Source organism: Microtus ochrogaster, linkage group LG3 (genome assembly GCF_000317375.1).
Source record: "Microtus ochrogaster isolate Prairie Vole_2 linkage group LG3, MicOch1.0, whole genome shotgun sequence".
NCBI classification, from domain to species: Eukaryota; Metazoa; Chordata; class Mammalia; order Rodentia; family Cricetidae; genus Microtus; species Microtus ochrogaster.
Window position 1 is genome coordinate 47,767,539 of NC_022029.1, and position 19,316 is coordinate 47,786,854.

A 19,316-nucleotide genomic window follows, 5' to 3' on the forward strand; every position below is an offset into this window, starting at 1 on the left:
TTCTGTCCGGTGCTCCAATGTGAGTCTCTGTCTCTGTCTCCTTTGATCATAAAAATTCAAACATATATAAAATAAGAATAGTGGTACTCATGACCAAGGTCAAAAGGTATAAACATTTTACCACCTGTGTTGGTCTACTATTTTAGTTAATTTTGCAGTCACTACTAGTTTTCTGAAGTATTTTAATAAAAATACCAGCTCAAATTTCTTTCCAGCATTTAATCCTTCAATCTTCTAATTCCAGTTACCTCATTTTTTGTGTGCACTGATTTTATTATTTAAGGGGTCACCTCATGCTTCTTCCATTTTAGAATTTCTTACCAAACTTTAACACTTTTGCACATTTAGAAAAGTTACCTAATAATTTTATTTCATCTTTTACTTTTGTTAAGGTCTCAGTAGAGCAATATTTCTGATCCTACCATATCTAAGTCATTATTTAGAATTCTGAAAAAAAAAGTTTTTTGGTTAATCCAGGCTATTTGATTACTCACATAACAAAGCAGTGCAATGTTTAACTTTTTCTTTTTAATTGTTAAATGTTGCTAGAGTAAACCTTGTATTTATTTTGCCAATCTTTGTTCCCACGAGCAATGTATAAAGCCCTTCTTTCAGTCTTTCACCAAAGCAGAAAATGCTAATGACCTTGTGACCTGTACCAGTCTGACCAGTCAATCATGACTTGGTTTAATTTGAGTTTCTCATTTTGCATTCCAGTCCTCACTGTCTGTACGTGACATAATTTCCCGAATAAGCTATTCTTTTCCTCTCCTCATTTTATCTGATTTTAACTATTGCTCTGATCTTAGTGTCAGTCTTCAGATTTTTTTTAATTCATTGGAGCTTGACTTATAAGCATCAATATTTAATACTATTTTATTAATTCTTTGATAATTTCATATATACTGTATTTTCATCATATTAACATCTCATCAAACCCCTCCAGATCCATTCTCACCTCTCTACCCACCAATCTTCATGGTCTTTCTCTCCACCCATTCCCGTCCCCTTTTTAAACCCTAGTCCAATTTGTGTTGCTCAAATCCTCTTGGGTGTTGAGACCACCAGCAGTCACATCCCTTTGAACAGTTATCACAAACCAGTATCTCTTCAGCCAGGAGAGGAGGGTTTATACTCATCTCGTCCCATGACTCCACGCTGGGATTTGTCTGGGTTGAATCTGCTCAATTGTTGTGCATGCTGTCCCAATCACTATGAGTTCATATGTGCAACTGCCCTATTGGGTTCTGAAAACACTTCCCTTGTGTTTGCCTTGTGTGTACTGCCTCTGAGTTTTACAATTTTCCCATGCTCTCTTCTGTGAAAGTCCCTGAGCCTGTAGGGAAGGGGTAGGCTATGGACCCTATCACTGAAGATGTTGAGTACTTGACTCATAGAACATGGAGAAATCAAGACGTAGATTTGGAAGCTGCATTCCTGCTGGCTAGTTTTCATGGTGCTGGAAAGTGCTATAAACACTGCCTCAGAGGCAAAATAATCATCGGTCTCACTCATTTATGGATCCTGCAAGCTATAATAGTGACTGTCCTGGCAAGATATGCCCTGTGGTGCAACAGTGGTATGAATGTTATGGAAATAACCAGGTGGTGCGAGAGAATTATCTGTATTCTGTCAATCATGTATTTTAATAAAACACTGATTGGCCAGGCAGAAAGTATAGGCAGGTCAACCAGACAGGAAGTAGAGGCAGGGAGATGAGAACAGGAGAATGCTGGAAAGGAGGAAGCCCATTCCTCTCATTCCTGCCCAGACCACCAAGAAGCAAAATGTAATCTACCCGGTTGAGAAAGGTACCGAGCCATGTGGCTAACGTAGATAAGAACAATGGGTTAATATAAGCTACAAGAGTTAATAAGAAGCCTGAGCTAATGGGCCAATCAGTTTTATAACTTATGGCGATTTCTGTGTGATTTTCTCTGGGACTAAATGACTGGGGACTGGGCGGGACAGAAACCCAACAAACAAGCAGTCCCCTTCATGTTACAAAGAACTGTTTTCTGGTTCAATTTAAAGCCCACTCTGGGATTAAACCAATACCTGGCACCATTATTAGGGCCAAGGAACCTGGATTTAGGTCTTTTGGAGAACCCACTACTATTATTCTGCTAAATGGACATGGCATCAAAACAACCACTAAAAGTTTTTTGCTATACCCATAGATTATTAGTGAATTTCCTAAATATCATCAAAAAAAATAGCTTCTTATAGCACATGGCAATTAACACAGAAACCCAAAACTGCTCAACATGCAAAGAATAAAAGCTGTAGAGTAAATGGGATAACTATATCCTATATCCAACATATATTTTCTGATTTTGAGAAGATGGCTGGTTTGGTCACAGAACTTTTTTTCCACTCTGACCATTTTGTTCCTCTCTCACAAACTGTATTATTACTACACAATATTTACATGTTTTCTTTCTGAGTTTCTTGTTAGATATATAATGTTCTTTCCCTAGACAGTGTATTAACAGTTTTTAAAACATTTTTTGATTGCTAAGTCTTGTTTTCTAGGTCATTTATCCGGAAAGGTTCATATTGATTTATGGTATTTAGATTCTAATGATTCATTGGAATCCAACATCATAAACTTTATTGTTTTATTATAAACTTAAACATCATGACCATCTCTATAAAGCAAATAAGTCTAGGACGCAATGTCCATAAAAGAAGCCATTTTAACAACAAAATATTTCCTTTTATATTCTATTAATTACATATGACTTTTGCCAATGTATATGCCATAAATTCCAGGTTTTTACAATGAGCAAGCAAGATACAAGGAATGTCCGAGTACTATCAGTCCAAAACTAAGGGCTCCCCATCTGCTGTTAGTAGCTCTTGTAATCATTGTTATTAGTTAGTTTAATCAAGTCTTTCCTATTTTCATCTCCTTGACACTCTGATAAAGGGAAAAGGTGAAGTCTTTCCTCCCCAATCCTAACCTCCCCATAAAATTCCTTTAAACAATTCCTTCCACGTATAGTATTTTCTCTACAGAAGTGTATGGAGAACAAGTGGACATAATTTGGACCATAAGGTCAGATGGAGAGTCTCCATTCAGGTCTTCACTAGGCAAGAGAAATTACAGGTATTTCTGCCTGCTGCAGTCAGTGGTCTGTGCATCCCTCAGAGCCGTGGACAATGTGGTCTAGAAGTCAAGTCAGTGTAGCTGAAGCATCTCAGAACTACAGAGTTCTGAACACAGAAGTCAGTAAAGAATTGGGGGAAGGGGAATAACAGACCAATCTAGTAGAGCTGTATAAATGTCTCAGTAGGTGGTGGCTGCAGAGATCTGCAGTAGGAGTTCCCCAGTCCAGAGTCACAGACATCCTTACCTAAGATGACAGAAAACTTATAAGGGGAGTCACATCTAATCTAGAAACTTGTTATCCATTAATCAAGCCATCACTACTATAAGGCAGACCCCAAGGGAACTGTCTTGTATCATGATTTCTAAATATTGCTTTATTGTCCATGTGGTAGACCTGAAGGCTCTGAGGTGTGTTGAAGGTTAAATCAAGGTTAGCCAAGGCCATTGTTAAACTTCCAATACCAAGGAATTTAGCAGAAGCAAGACCAAGGCCTATGGTAGGGAAGAAGTATGGATGATTTAGGAGGCTCAAGGCACTCCTGTTTAGAATGGTCAGAACAGTGCTCCAAAACAGTGTGACTCCTGGCGGCAGTTTTAGAGACTTCCAACATGGATGGTTATGATTTGTAGAGCGTATCCTCTCAGAGAATGTCATCCCTTTGTCTTCTTCCTATTGCTGACACTTCCCCTTGTCTCATCCACAGCCCTTAGAGTCATTTCTGAGGTTTAGGTGATAACATTGGGCTTCTGAAGACTGATGGCAGATTGTTCACTTAGCATGTTTGATGCTACAGTAAGGGATCTTAGACAGTTTTAATAACTTGACTGTTCATGCCCAGTCACTAATTTTTGCACATAAACATGAGATGTCACAGCTTGTTTGATCCTGTAATTGCATTATCTTACACTGTAAAGGTTTAATAGCACCTTCCTTAAATAATAAATGTATAGAGTGTTGGCAGTAAGACACAAAAAATATTTTATTAGAAATATTAGATGTAAATCAAGCCCGGTGCTTTGTGCCCTCAGGAGGTTTATGGAAGGGTGTATTATGAATTCAAGGAAGTTTGGCTGCCTGGTGAGACCTTCAGCAAGAGAAAAACAAAAGGAGCAACCCCCCCCCCAAAAAAACCCAAAAACAAACAAACAAAAAAGCTAGGGTTATTTTTTGTAAAAAAGTGGGGAATCAGGTAGACCAGGCTGGCCTTGAATGTGAACCTGGTATCTAATCAAGGCACTCTTTAATTTCTTTCTAAAACATGTTTACAATTATGTGCTGTTTGTTTATGTTGCCATCCACATACGGAGTTCAGAGGACAACTTGCTTGGGTCTGTCCTCTCCTTCTAGCGTATAGGTTCCCCAGAGGAAGCTTTGGTTAGGAGGACTGGCAGCCAGCTCCTTTGCCTTCTTAGCTAGCTCACTGGCCCCAGATCTTGAATGTTTGATCCTCCAGTTTCTACTCACAGAGACTGTAGGCTTGTTTCACCATTCGCTTTTATCCATGATAGCCTTAAAGGTCCAAAGGAGAAGCAACTGAAAATTGTTTTTTTCTAAAAGTGTGACACTATGGCACCTCAAGGAAGCATGAGACCAGTACTCTTAACACTGAGAGTCAGACGAAGCCACCTGGTTGAAGATGCCTTGCGTCAGTTAGGACAAGCTGAAAACTCTGACCTTAGGAAACCACTAACGGTAAAGAAAAAGGTCTTGCTGAACTTTTTATTGTGGGAGGGGACATTCATAATTAAGAAGTTGCATTCACAACTATGGGGATTAAGGTCTTAAGGTTTCTAGAAGCTCCCCCTTTCCATTAAGGGAATGGAATGTGGTAAGCTTCCAAAGAAAACAAATCCTGGAGGATAACACTCAGACCAGAGAGGATGATTTCTCAGTGTGTAATTCAAGTCGAAAACAAAACAAAACAGTTTGATTTTAGAAATCAGACTCCCTTTGTATCTAGCTTTCTTATACTTTCTGGGAATATTGATAGAACATTCTTTTCTCTATAGAAAATGACTGTCCTTAAGAAGAAATATGTTAGCTTCAATACAGATATAAAATAGACCAAGCATGACAAGACTGTCCTTTCTAATCCTTACCCTCACTATGAGTCCTGACCAGGCCAAAGAGCTTGATCAAAGACCAGCAGAAAAGCTTTCTCAGCTAGAGTAGAAGATGAACGAACACTGGAGGAATGAAGCTTAAGCATGCTCATATTCAAACGACAGGGCCAGGGAGTGGCAGAGTGCTTGCCTAGCCTGCCTGAGGGCCCAATTCAATCTCCAGCACCATGTATTCGATATATAAATGAATGAAAGAAATGGAATTAGCCAGAAAAGGAATTGTCAGAGCAGGCAGAGTAAAATGAAGTCAGTACTGGGTCATGAAATCCAGATGCAGGAGTGGGAGCTATGACAACGAATTTACTGCAAATGTGCTTAGCTCACACTCACTGAGAGGGCTGCTTACCAGAGGTAGAGGCTGGAGAAACCAAAAGGCTGATCATTAGAGACAAGTCTGCACAGTCTGAAAGCTAATATGAAGACAGACAATAAGGTTAAATAACTGGAAATTGTCATGGCTCAGGGGTTTGAAGCATATCAAAATTTATACCAAGATATTATTCCTTCTTCCAGTGGTGAGTATGTCAGTCTAAAGGATCCATGTACTCATGGTCTCATCAACCTGAGAATCAGTGGGCTCCTGGCTTTCACAACTTGGCAGCAAACACTGAAGGAAAATAGAGTATGAGAAGGTAAAGCAGTGTGTGGGTCTGGCAGTTCGAGAGAATTCGAGGAATGGTCAGGACAGGCCCGAGATTTTTCCATAAAGGGCAAAAAGCTATATTTTGACTAAGAGCCTTGAAATAAATTTTCTTCCTATAGGTTGAATTTATTAAAGAAGTGAGTGCTAAGAGTGCAGGGGTGAGTTCAGAGTTCTTCCACTATATATTTGAAGAGATGACAGACCCCAAATATGGAATGTTTGTGTATCCCGAAAAGAGCTCCAGCATGTGGTTTCCGGTCAATGTAAGTTATGTCTTTCTCATAAAACATAGTAAATGCTGCAATATGCAGACCATAGATAACAGTGTAAAATTAGGACTGTCCAACCTGACTTCCCCATGTTGAGTAGTACTACCTCACTCACGGAGCAGTAGCTGTGCCATGGCAGGATCTGGCAGCATGTACAACACCAGACTTATCTAGGTGTGGTATTGCATACTTAACCCCAGTGTTCAGGGCACATGTAGAGGGGCAAAGCTTGTTACTGGTGAACTCAGGAAAACAAAACAAAACAAACAAATAAAACAACATCACTCTGGCCCTACTCAAGATCTACAGAATCAGAACTCATGACTCATATAAAATCCCCTCGGTGATTCCTATACATATTAGATTTTAGTATTAATGAGGTGTCATTGAAATATAACAGACACAGAAAATACCCAATTTCATGATCTATTTACACACCAGTGAAATAACAAATGCATACATCATTGCCAAAGACTCTCTCACACTCCTTCTACATCCACCCTTCCTAAGCAACCACTGCTCTGCTTCCGGTCACTGTAGAGTGAGCCATATTTTTATATAAATGAAATTAAATATGGTCAAATTTAGTATCTGTCTTTTTAAAGTGAATATAATTACTTTGAGATGCATCCATGCCATGGCATGTGCTCATAGTTCATTTCTTATTTTTTCAACTGTGGAGTGATATTCTATTGCATGGATATCCTAAAACTGATTATGTAATCTCTAAGGAGTGGTTGTTTTTCCTTAATTTTGAGAGTTATAGTATAGAATGTTTCAAATTAGTAGAAACTGTTGATAGAATACTAGAGGTAACTTTTGAGTTTGAAAGTTAGTTAATTTGACTACAATTTTTTTTCATTTTTGTCTTTTTATACATTTTATTATACAGTGTCTAACTATGTATGCCAAGCTAGCCTTGAACTCACAATCTTCCTGCCTCTATCTTCTGAGTACTTGAATTAGGCATGCATCACATTCAGCAAAGCCCTCACTTTTAAGCATATTCATACTGTTTTGCTCAGTAGAAAACAGACACACACATACCCCCAATTTAAAAAAAAAAGCATATGGCTTGATAAAAGAGGAAAGTTTCACCAAAGTACGTGTTACAAATTAAGGGATAGCAAACAGACTAGGTTAGGAGAGGCCTTTCGAGATTGTACTCTACTTTTTACTGATTTCAAAATTCTCTCTGAGGAGTTACTACGTCAAGGAAAGTGGGGAGAATTATCACTCTGTGAGTTACTGACCCCCACAGACCGCTAACCGCAAGAATGGCACTGGAGTAAGGATCCTCGAATGTCATTCTAGTGATACTTCCTCCCTTGGGCTGCAGTTTGGTCCTGGAAAGCTTAGTTTTGGTTTGGTTTTCTACCCAGGACTACACAATGCAGAGAGGAAAAGTAAAGGCAGCTCTGTTAGCCTGCTATTCTTGTTGTCACTTTAATGAGCCACCAGAGTTCTTTGTTAAGCAGCCTATGTAGCTCAGGGCTCTAGAAGTCCAAGGGCATACATAGTGCTGACATTCATTGGCTCTCGCGAGGACTCTGGGCACAGGGTATCATGACGGGATCTTCTGCAGGCTAAGAGAAGCCACGGTAAGACAGGATGCCAGAGTGAGAAAGGGGCCCGTGAGAGCTACTCCAATGGTCAACCTCCACGCGGGACTGCTTTGCTGAGTGTGCATTCACATCACACTCATCTGGCATTTGTTCTGCTAACTTGAAGGGTCAATGCAGAGCCACCTTCCTTCCTCACGGTTGTTTTTCTCCGTGAATCGGAAGGCCAGGACCTTAAAGTTACAAAGGAAAACTACAATTGCTCCTGAGCGTTTGTTTCTACATTTCAGATACGCTATCAGTAACAAAAGTCTATTTACCTAATGTTCTGAATTTTTAATTTATATTAAAAATTGTGCAAGAAGCTGGGCGTGCTGGCACATGGCCATAATCCCACATTGGGGAAGTACAGGCAAGGTCACCCTCAACTATACAGTGAGTTTTGAGAACATCCTGTATGTCTCAAGCAAACAAACATAAACAACAGAAAGAACGTTATGGAAGATATTTAAATTTCATTATAACTTAGAGTATGAAATGTTTATTCTTTTTAAACCCAGTTTGTGTCTAACTTGTGATGTTAATTAGAAAAGGGAGGTAAAATTTGTTCTTCATTAGTCTAATTGTGTCTTTGTAAAACTAATTATGTATAATACATTAGGATTTTTTTTCTATTTTATTTTCTAGCCTAAGTTTGAGAAGAAGAGATATTTCCTCTTTGGGATCTTGTGTGGACTCTCCCTGTCCAATTTTAAGGTTGTCAAACTTCCTTTCCCACTGGCTTTGTATAAAAAACTTCTGAAAAAAAAGACAACTTTGGAAGATTTAAAAGAACTCAGTTTTCCCTTGGGACAGTAAGTACATGTGTTGCTTGTCAAGAACAGTATTAAGGCCAGCTGCTGAAGCATAAATCGTATCACACACAAGGAAGGTCTTCACCTGTAATGCTGTGTGCCCTTTAGATGAGCATTAGCATGACTTGTCAGCCTTCAAAGCAAAGAAAAGTCAGATGTTCCACTGATCACTACTAACACAATAAAAAGAGTTTGGACCTGGGCTGTTTTTCAAGGTGTAAAGTGCTCAGGACAGTTCTCAGAATGTGCATCTGCTATTGTTTGTATCCTATAAATACATATTGTGCTATAAGGGCACATACATGTATATATGATTGATAAATATATGCAGTGTATACGTGCATATGTATATGGTTGATAAGTAGATACAGTCCTAAGTACATTCATATGCTATATACATGTAGTTTATAAATAAAAATAGTGCTATAAATGGATAGATGTATAGATTTGTTTTATACATAGGTGCAGTGGTGTACGAGTCCATATGCATAGAAGTGGTTTATAGATCCAATGCTATAAATTTGTGTGTGTACAGAGATATGGTTTACAAATGGAATGTGAAAAGTGCACTATATTAATAAATGTGGTTTATAAATATATACAGTGCTATTAGTATGTGTATACAGAGATATTATTTATAAGGAGATATAGCACTATAAGTTTATGTAGATAGATGTGGTTTACAAATATAGTGCTTTGTGTATGTATATGTGGTTTATGAATTAACCTACCATAAGTGCATATACATGTGGTTTTTAAATAGATATAGTGCCATAAGGGCAAATATATATGTTATAAATAGATATAGTCCCATAAGTACACATGTATATGTATGTATGTATGTATGTATGTATGTATGTATGTATGTATGTATATACATACATATGGTTTACCAAAAAATGAAAGCATGCTTAGGGTCACTAGTAACTGAGTGAATTTATGTGAAATATCCTTTTCCTGCCAACAAGTTTTCCTTAAAGTGTTGACTAAAGATTGAGAGAAAAGATTCTTTTTCATGGACTATTAGTTGTAGGTTTTTATTAAAGCAGAGTTTCTCAAGATTGGCAATTTTGAGATTTTTAGCTTTTCTACTATTAATGTGTTTGATTGGGGTCTAAACCTTGGGCCTCCTCCCTCTTGGACAAGAACATCTACTGCACTATAACCTCAGGCATCTGGTTGTTTGAATTCTCTTTGTGGGACATTGTTCTGGGCAATGTCATGGGTTTAATAGTGTCTGAGAACACTACTCACTAGATGACAGCCTTTAACTATGACAACCAAAGACATCTCCAGACTTTGCAAAATAAATTCTCCCCACGTTAGAGGTAAGGGCTTCTCTGTGTAATCATTTCACAATACGCAGCAGTATCAACAAGGTACACTAACAAATTTTAAATCAAGATAATCCTAGGAAGATGAGTGAGAAAGAGTAGGAGAGAAAATTTACACTGAATTTTGTACATGTCGATATTACTTAATTTTTCCCCATTGAATGATTATTATTTTAAAATTTTACAATATCAAATATGTAATTTTAAACTATTTTTTCAATAGGAATTTGCAAGAAGTTCTCAATTGTGAGGCTGGTGATGTTGAAAAACTTTACATGTATTTTTCCGTGAGTAACAGAAAAACCTAGATTATAGGTTAGCTTTAATCTGTTTTTTGGGTTTTGTTTGTTTGTTTTGTTTTGTTTTGTTTTGGCGAGGAATTGCTGGAGATTGAACCCATGCAAAAGAATGTATGCCACACCGCCATTTTATTATAGAACCTTCAACATGGAATATCCACATTTTAAAAGATAATTTATTTCTGAACAATTTTTCTCTTATCTGGTTTTCATTTTGTATAGCTTATATCTACAGACTTTTTATATATGAATATAGCAAACATTCATTTGATTCAAACAATGTCCTCAACTAAACAGGGTAATTTGTGCTTGAAATATACAAATATAACATGTATTAAGAAGGGTTTAAATTTTTTTTATATGGCAGGGCATGGTAGCTCCTGCCTTTATTTCCAGCAGCTGAGAGGCAGAGGCAAGGGATCTCTTTGTGTTCAAGGCCAGCCTGGTCTATATAGCAAGCTGCAGGTTAGCCAGGATTACATAGAGAGACCCTGTCTCAAAAATCGCAAGAAACTAAATGTGTGTGTGTGTGTGTGTGTGTGTGTGTGTGCGTGCGTGCGTGCACGCGTGTGTGTGTTTAAAAGTCTGGAGTTGAACATGGTGGTGCATCCTAGGAGATACAGGAGACAATAGCAAGCTTGAGGCCAGCTTGGGCTACATATACAGACTCTATCGCAACAAACAAAAGACTGAACTGAAAAATGGTTATCTATTTTGAATCATTTTAAATCTTATAGGGAAAATGCACTGACAATAACAGTGGGCTTGGGTTTGTATTTATCAGTCAATTGCATTTTGGTTACAGGTACACTGGGATCAAAAAGATGTCGACTTAATTCCAAATGGGATCTCTGTACCTGTGGACCAAACCAACAGGTAAGAGCTAAGACCTAAACTATCCACTTCGAATAGGCATAACATGTTTGTATCAATACCATTTAAAATATATTTGAACTTCTCAGATGTTCATTTTAGTTCCTTGTCTTTTAAAATAATAAACAAGTAGGAGAAGAAAAGAAATGGTCAGGAATAAATATTTCTGTCATCTAAGAGACTTTTAGGCCCTATTCTATGCTAAACTATATTCCAGATACTAGTGATGGAGTTGTGAAAAAAAGACAAAATGTGTAACTTATATTAGACTGGGTAACTTTATAAAGAACAGATGTTTTTTTTATCCCATAGTTCTGGAAATCTAAGAAGTACATCTGTTGTGGCTTTCTCGCTGGCAGCATCTTGAGTGTAAGCAGGCAGCACCTGACAAGACCTAAGGAGCATGAACATGTGTCCCTTTTGGTCTTTCTCACTCACCTTAGAAGGTGACCAGAGTTCAATCACAGGGCTCTATGTGGCAATTTTGTGTTACTTGAATCTTTCTCCAAGGCCCCACCATAAACACTACAGTCAGATCAAGTTTCTATCTTCATAATACCCAACAATGGGAGAAACAAATGTCAACACATAAATGGGACAGAGTCAAACCACATTCACACTGTGTCACTTGCCACCAGGATATCTATCACACCGTGAAAAGCGCATTCTGCCTAAGACAGACCTTGCAGAACTTGTTTCCACAAATTAGCTGTTGCTAGAAGAGAGACTGGGGGAGGAAAAGAAGTGCCTGCCCTGAGAACGTTACTTTTGTATGGCAATCTGATGACTGGATAGGAGTTCCCAGGTAAAGAGGAAACATGCCACGCTAAAGAGAATGTTTACACTGCACGGTTTCCTGCAAACAAGAGGCAGCAAGATGACAGTGGCAGAGAGGAACGTAGAAAGGGGAAAAAGCAAGGGTCAGATGGTTGGACTTATGTCCACCCCTATTTTCTTGTGATGTGAAAGCACGTGACATCCCATAGTTAGCATCCTCCACAGAGTTTGGATTCTTGACGATTCTCTAAGCTAGTTACATGAAGTGCAATACTTCCTCGTGATGCTGGAGAGCCGCTAGTGAGGGAAAGTGGCTTAGCTATAATGTTTAGTAGGTTAGCTGTATTAAATGTGTTTTCTGTGTTTAACGAGCTCATTGGGATATATCCTTATTGAAAGTCAAGGAGGGCTTATGTTCAGATTGGAATTATAAATCAGAACATACCAAAGTCTGAACCCTTCTCTTATAGTCTCTAAGGACCTTTCTTCTAGCTGGCCAGGTTTTCATCTTCTGGTGTCGCATAGACTTTTATAGCACTACACGGAAGAAATACACTTTTATCTCCCAATAGAGTAAAAAAGCAAAATAGATAATGTTGTAGTCACTGATAAAGTATGCCATTTTTAATTTTTCTTCCCTCAAGGCAAATATACGTTTCTAAGTGTGTTGATTACATTTTTAATACTTCTGTAAAAACCATTTATGAGGAATTTCACAGAGGATTTTACACAGTGTGTAACCGGGATATAATTAGACAGTTCCATCCTGAAGAACTAATGAAAGCAATAATTGGAAATGCTGATTGTGACTGGGAACAATTTGAAAATGTAAGTGATAACCTGAGTTTTTTTAAGTTTACTGATATATATGCCCCATAAAACCTTCTCTGACTTTTCCAATTACCAATACATATCACCCCTAAAGCTCTCTTTTTTTTCTTGTGTTCTCAAGAATTCACTCTATGAAAAAGAATATCACAAAGCACATCCAACTATTCGACTCTTTTGGAAGGCTTTCCACGAATTAACTTCGGATGAAAAGAAAAAATTCCTCTGTAAGTATTGTAATAGGTATTCATTTTTAATGTAACAGATCATTCTTTTTTAATTTTAAATTTTTAAGTTAATTTTACATACCAACTACAGTCCCCCCTCCCTCTCTTCCTCCTTCCCCCCACCTCCTCTCTTCACCTCTCCCCCTCCATCTACTCCTCAGAAAAGGGAAGGCCTCCACAGGGAGTCAACAATACCTGGCACATTAAGTTGAGGCAGGACTGAATCCCTCCCTGTAGTAATAGGAGCGGTGGGGCTGCGTCCCCAACACCCCAGCCGCCTGCTAGCTTATGCCTGAAATAACAACACACAAACTGTATTCATTTAAACACTGCTTGGCCCTTTAGCTCTAGCCCTTACTGGCTAATTCTGATATCCCGATCAACCCATCTCTAATAATCTGTGAGCACCTGTCTTAGTGAGCACCGGTCTTACCGGGAAGATTCTAGCCTACGTCCATCCTGGGTCGGAGCATCATCGCTTGTGTCTGCCTGGGAGCAGGGCATGGCGTCTCTGCTCCCGAGAGGAGAGCTGTCGAGTCTGAGCTCACTTCCTCTTCCTCCCAGCATTCTGTTCTGTTTACTCCACCCACCTATGTTCTAACCTATGAGGGCCAGCCAAGCAGTTGCTTTATTTTTTTAACCAATGACCTTCCTCCATCACCTCCCCACTGCATCAAGGCTGAGCAAGGCATCCCACTCCAAAAAGCCAGCTCCTGAACCAGGCATTGATCATGGTCCCACTGCCAGGGGCCCCACAAAAAGACCAAGCCACACAATTATTATTCACAATTAAAGGGTCTATTTCAGTCTTATGTAGGTTCCCCAACTGACTGTCTGGAGTCCATGAGTTCCCAGGGGCTTGGGTCAGCTGTCTGGGTGGCTTTCTTATCATGGTCTTGACCCCTCTTGTTCAGATACTCCCTCCTTGCTCTCTTCGACTGAACTCCCAGAGCTCAGCCCAGTGCTTGCCTGTGGATCTCTGCATCTGCTTCCATCAGTTACTGGATAAAGGTTCTATGATTACAGTTAGAGTATTTGTCAATCTGATTACAAACTGGGGAAGGCCAGTTTAGGCACCCTTTCCACTATCGTTAGGAGTCTTAACTGGGATCATCCTTGTGAATTCCTGGGAATTTCCCCTAACCCTCTATCAACATGTTTCTTTCATTGTACTCCCACTCTGTCCCTCCCACAACTCAACCATCCCATTCCCTCATGTTCTCATCCCTGTAGGGATGAGATAACATATATTATTGGCATGAATTTGTAGAGAACAAAACCCAAATGTTATGACTTTTCCAGGCTATACCTGCCCCTGTGCAGTACAAAAAGTGTCCTCAATATTTATTAAATATAATCCTTAATTTCTTCTTATTTATCTTGAGGTTTTTTTTAGATGCAATACCTTAACAAAACTGTCCCTTTCTAGTGTTTCTTACAGGATGCGATAGGTTTCACATAAAAGGCCTACAGTTTGATGGAATAAAATTTCGTTGTCCTCAAACTTTCAGCGAAGAGGATAATCCAAGATCATTGACATGTCACAATATTCTAGACTTGCCTAAATATTCTACAATGGAAAGGATGAAGGAAGCACTTCAAGTGATAATCAACAATAACAAGGGTTTTACCTCATGAACCTGATGCTGAAATAATCCACTCTGAGCATTCTCATCACCAGCCTTAGGAATTAGGTCTTTGATTTCTGGGCTCTCCTGTCTTTTCTTAATCTAATTGGTACAAAAGGTTAAAGGATTTTACTTATAATTAGTTGGACAGATTTTTGAGATAAAGAAGTTATAAATTAATACTTTTAGTGAAATAAAATTCTGTAAAACTTTTGGTATATTCCTAACCTTGCTATTAGAATGCTTGTTTAGAATGAAATATTTTCTGAACAACAATTATTATTTAATAATATGCTAAATATTTAAAATATTCAGTATTGGAGCTAGAGAGAGAACTCAGTGGTTAAAGCGCTGGCAGCTCTTCCAAAGGACCAGGGTTCAAATCCCAGCACCTACATGACTGGTCACATCCCACCAGTAACTCCATTCCTAGCAGATCTAATACCTTCTTCTGGCCTCCAGGGCACTGCCTAGATGTGGCACAGAGACAAACGTGCAGACAAAAAATTCATACATGTAAATTAAAAATAAAAAAAATAATATTTATTTAAAATGTTGTTGTACCAATAGTAAACTATCGATTTGAAATAATATGTAACTCTGAAGATTAAGGAAAAGTATACACTGCTTTCAGCATGGTTTTGAGATATACAGATGTATATTTTGTATTAAGGAATATATTTTGAGTTTCTTAACTTAGTAATTGCCAAATAATTTATTTTCAAAATCTAAGTGTTGAGGTTTATGCTTATTTGAACATATTTATACTTATACTCATTACAGCATTCCTGAAGTCATTTTAAATGTGGGTACTGTTATTCTGGTAAAATACTAAGCCCAATCAGAAACTCATCTAATGTCATTAGAAAAATGTGAAGAAGCTGAAATATGTCTTTTGATGATGTTATAAAATAAATAAAGCAATGTAACTACATCTTGCATACTGGTTTTACTCAATGTTAAAGTGGAAAGTGCATTACACAGCTTTGAAATGATTTCACAGACTCCTGTGGTTTGTCCTGAGAGTGGCATACACGCTATTGTGACAGGTCCTTCCCATGAAAGCTCCTTTCCTGTAAGGATGCTGGATAGCAGACTTAACAGACTTCACATGGGAGTTGTTCACTGCACTCCAAAGCAACCAAGTGAATTAATAAACATAGAAGATTATAAAATGATTGTTATTGACAGCAACAACAGAAACAAACAAATCACTAGGAGAAGGAACACTCCAGGTACTTCCCTTACTGCAGCATCGCTCCAGCATTGGACGAAGATGCATTTTTCTGATGTCTCTGGGCACCAACCATACACGTGGGACACATACATGCAGACAAAACATTCATTCACATAAAATAATAAATCTTAAAAAAATTAAATTTCCTCTCACTCCCCGCCTCTTTATACTTAGTTGTCTATTCTATTTCCACGGTAGAGGGAATGTGCTACTTGCTTTTGCAAGGCTCATTCATTTCATTTAGCATCATCATGTGATTTGGTCATCGCTTGTCATTTCTCTGCTGTTTTCTGTTCCTTTACACAGTATACTGAGTCTTTAAAACAAATCTGTGAAGGTCTTGAAGGATGTTTGTTGAACGAGGTTGCTTGTTTGTCCTGGCTGCCCAGAACCAAAATAATCACACAGAAACTATATTATTTAAATTACTGCTTGACCCATTAGTTCTAGCTTCTTATTGGCTGGCTCTTACATCTTAATTTAACCCAATTTTAGTAATCTGTGTATTGCCACATGGCTGTGGCTTACTGGCCAAAGTTCCGATGTCTATCTCCAGCGGGTACAGGGCTTCTTTCTGACTCTGACTCCTTTTCCCAGTATTCAGTTTAGTTTTCCCCACCTACCTGAGTTCTGCCCTATGAACAGGCCAAGGCAGTTTCTTTATTCTGTATTCACAGCATACATGGGGAAATCCCATATCAGATGCTTTCTGCAAGAAGGTCACCAGGTCACAGTAGGAAAGAGGGTTATTTGGTACCACCTACTGAGGGGAGTTGTAGCCTTTAAGGCTAAGTTCATTCCAGTGCATCCCACATCTCACCTGCGGCTTTCCTGGCTCCGACTCAATGATTTTTCTCAGCTTCTTTCTCTGAGTCCTTACCTTTGAGAAGCAGTTATTTTCATTTTCTTATTTTTATGAATCACATGTATGTTGGAAGACACTCAGGCTTATACAGAACCCTCCTTGAGGGTCCGGCCTATTTCTGAACTCTTAGACATCTGGTCGGACTTTCCTGAAGTGTTGTATTCTCTCGATTCTATAGCACATTTATGCATTTATTTCTTCCATGTCTGTCTGAAACCTTACATCTTTTCTATCTTTCTTTTTCTACTCAAGAATTAAACACAGAAGCATTCTTTCACCTTCCACAGTTTCACTTAATGTATAGCCTACCCATAATCCAATAAATATTAAACAGAAGTAAACATCTCATACATTTTAACATTCTAAGTAATATGATGAAATCATGTGCCATATTAACCTGTTTCGCCAAGATATAAGCTATCTTTTAGTTTTTCACATTGGCAGGGAGGTACCATAGTGCTTGTGTTGAAGTAACTGCCACAATATGAGTAATGATATGGGAACTTTTAATATACCTAAGTCATAAAGCACTTCCTTGAAGTAAAAATTTAAACTTCTATAAAATCGTATAAAATGTGTTTATAAAAATGTGTGCATGCTTAGGAAAACATAAAACAATCTATATACAGTTCCAGACTACTACATTCTGGTGCCTCCATGCCTTTGAAAATAATGCCCTAAAGATGAAGGGTGCTACAATATCCCCAAACCAGACTTCAAGCTGCTTGAACGCATGGAGGCAATGGCAGTGTCAGAGTCTTATCTTAATATAGTCCCAGTGTAATATTTATTGTAGATTCTGCATGTGAACCCTCAAGAAAGTATTTTCAGTGAATAGATGTTCACTCTTTAAAAGGAAATGGGAGTCCATCATCCAGTTTTATTTTTCTTTTTAGTGTTTCATAGAGGAACTGACAGGTCACAGTGAAAGATTTAAAGAATATGAGGAAAACATTTTGCTGTCCAGATGCTAAGCATTTGAATCAAAAGTGGGGAGGAAGACCAACAACAACAACAACATAACAGGAATCAATAAACAGTTATCATTGTTATCTCTTAGCATTGATGGCCTCAATTCCCAAATAAAAATAAAATTAGAAAACAGGATCCATCTTTTTGTCCCACTCAAGAAACACCCTGACATCAAATATAGACATCCTCAGTATAAAAGAATGGAAAAATATATTGCAAACAAATGGACCCAAGAAGCAAGCAGGTATAGCTAGCTTAACATATGACCAAAGATAAAACAAAACAAAACAACTTCAAACCAAAACGAATCAAAAGGATAGGAAAGGACACTACACAGTCACCAAAGAATGAATCCACTTAGAGTATACATATTGCAATCCTAAACATTTACCCAAGTTAATAAAAGAAACACTACTACAACTAAAATCACATATTGACCCTCACACCGTGATATTGGGTGATTTAATCATCCCACACCCACCAATAGACAGATCCCACAGACAAAAACTAAACAGAGAAATCCTGGCATGAAATAACATCATAAAACAAATGAACCTATCAGATGGCTACAGAGCATTCCAGCTAAACACAAAAGAAGATACACTCATCACAGCAGCTCAGGAGACTTTCCCTACAACTGACCATATACATGGACATGAAATAATACTCAACAGATTTGAGAAAACTGAGATAATACCTCACATGCTATTTGACCATAATGAATCAGCTATCAAATGTCAACAACAACAACAAAACAACAGAAAGCTTACAAATTCATGAACAGAGAGCAACTCACAACTGAATGAAAAATGGGTCAAGACACAAGGGAGAAATAGAAAAACTTTTTAGAGCTGAGTGAAAATGAAAACATAACATACTGAAATGAATGGGATACAGTGACTGCAGCTCTAAGAGTCAAGTACATAGATAAGAACCTACATCAAAAAATGGAGATATTTCATATTAGTGACCTAGATTTCATATTAGTAATATCTAAAAGCTCTATAAAAACAAAAAGAGATAATGCCCCAAATGACTAGATGGGAAGAAATAATCAAACTCAGGCCTGAGATCAATGAAATGGAGGGAGGTGGTGGTGGTGGGGGGACAAATCTGTGAAACAAAGAATTGGTTCTTTGAGAAAATTATTAGGTTTGATGAACCCTAGTCAAACTGATTAAAACACAGAGAGAGATTATGCAAATTAATAAAATTTGAAATGAAGGGAGGTGTTACAACAGATACCAAGGAAATCCAGAGAATCTTAAGGACATACTTTTAGAACCTGTACTTCACCAAAATAGAAAATCCGAAAGATAGGGTTAGATAGCTTCATGTATGTGAGATACTGAAATTAAACCAAGATCAGATAAGCAATTTCAAGAGAACCATAACCACTAGTAGAATAGAAACAGTTATTAAAAGTCTCCAAATCAAAAAAAGAAAGGTACAGGGAATAATAGATTCAATGCAGAATTCTTCCATACCTTCAAAGAATTAATACCAAAACACCTCAAATTATCCTACAAAATGAGACTAAAGTAACATTTCATAATTCTTTTTACAAGGCCACAATTATCCTGACACCAGAACCACAGTAACTCACCCACAAAAAAGGAAATTATATGTAGACAGAAGTTTTTGTCCCACCTGGTTGCACAGGCATTCAGTGCCAAAGAAACGCACAGAGGCTTATATTAATTATAAAC

The 19,316-nt window shown here is 38.0% G+C and overlaps 2 protein-coding genes across 2 annotated transcripts in view; one reads left to right on the forward strand and one right to left on the reverse strand.

The window, feature by feature from the left end:
* Positions 1-15,258, forward strand: part of Herc6 (HECT and RLD domain containing E3 ubiquitin protein ligase family member 6) — a 59,313-nt gene extending 44,055 nt beyond the window's left edge. Inside the window, exons 16-23 of the mRNA XM_005360886.3 lie at positions 4,674-4,808; positions 6,002-6,145; positions 8,401-8,567; positions 10,125-10,188; positions 11,006-11,076; positions 12,495-12,678; positions 12,803-12,905; positions 14,335-15,258. Coding sequence (XP_005360943.2) covers positions 4,674-4,808; positions 6,002-6,145; positions 8,401-8,567; positions 10,125-10,188; positions 11,006-11,076; positions 12,495-12,678; positions 12,803-12,905; positions 14,335-14,543 — 1,077 coding nt within the window. The 3' untranslated portion in view covers positions 14,544-15,258. The remainder of the gene's footprint in view (positions 1-4,673; positions 4,809-6,001; positions 6,146-8,400; positions 8,568-10,124; positions 10,189-11,005; positions 11,077-12,494; positions 12,679-12,802; positions 12,906-14,334) is intronic.
* Positions 1-19,316, reverse strand: part of Ppm1k (protein phosphatase, Mg2+/Mn2+ dependent 1K) — a 156,914-nt gene that overhangs the window by 122,050 nt on the left and 15,548 nt on the right. The gene's annotated exons all lie outside the window — the stretch shown is intronic.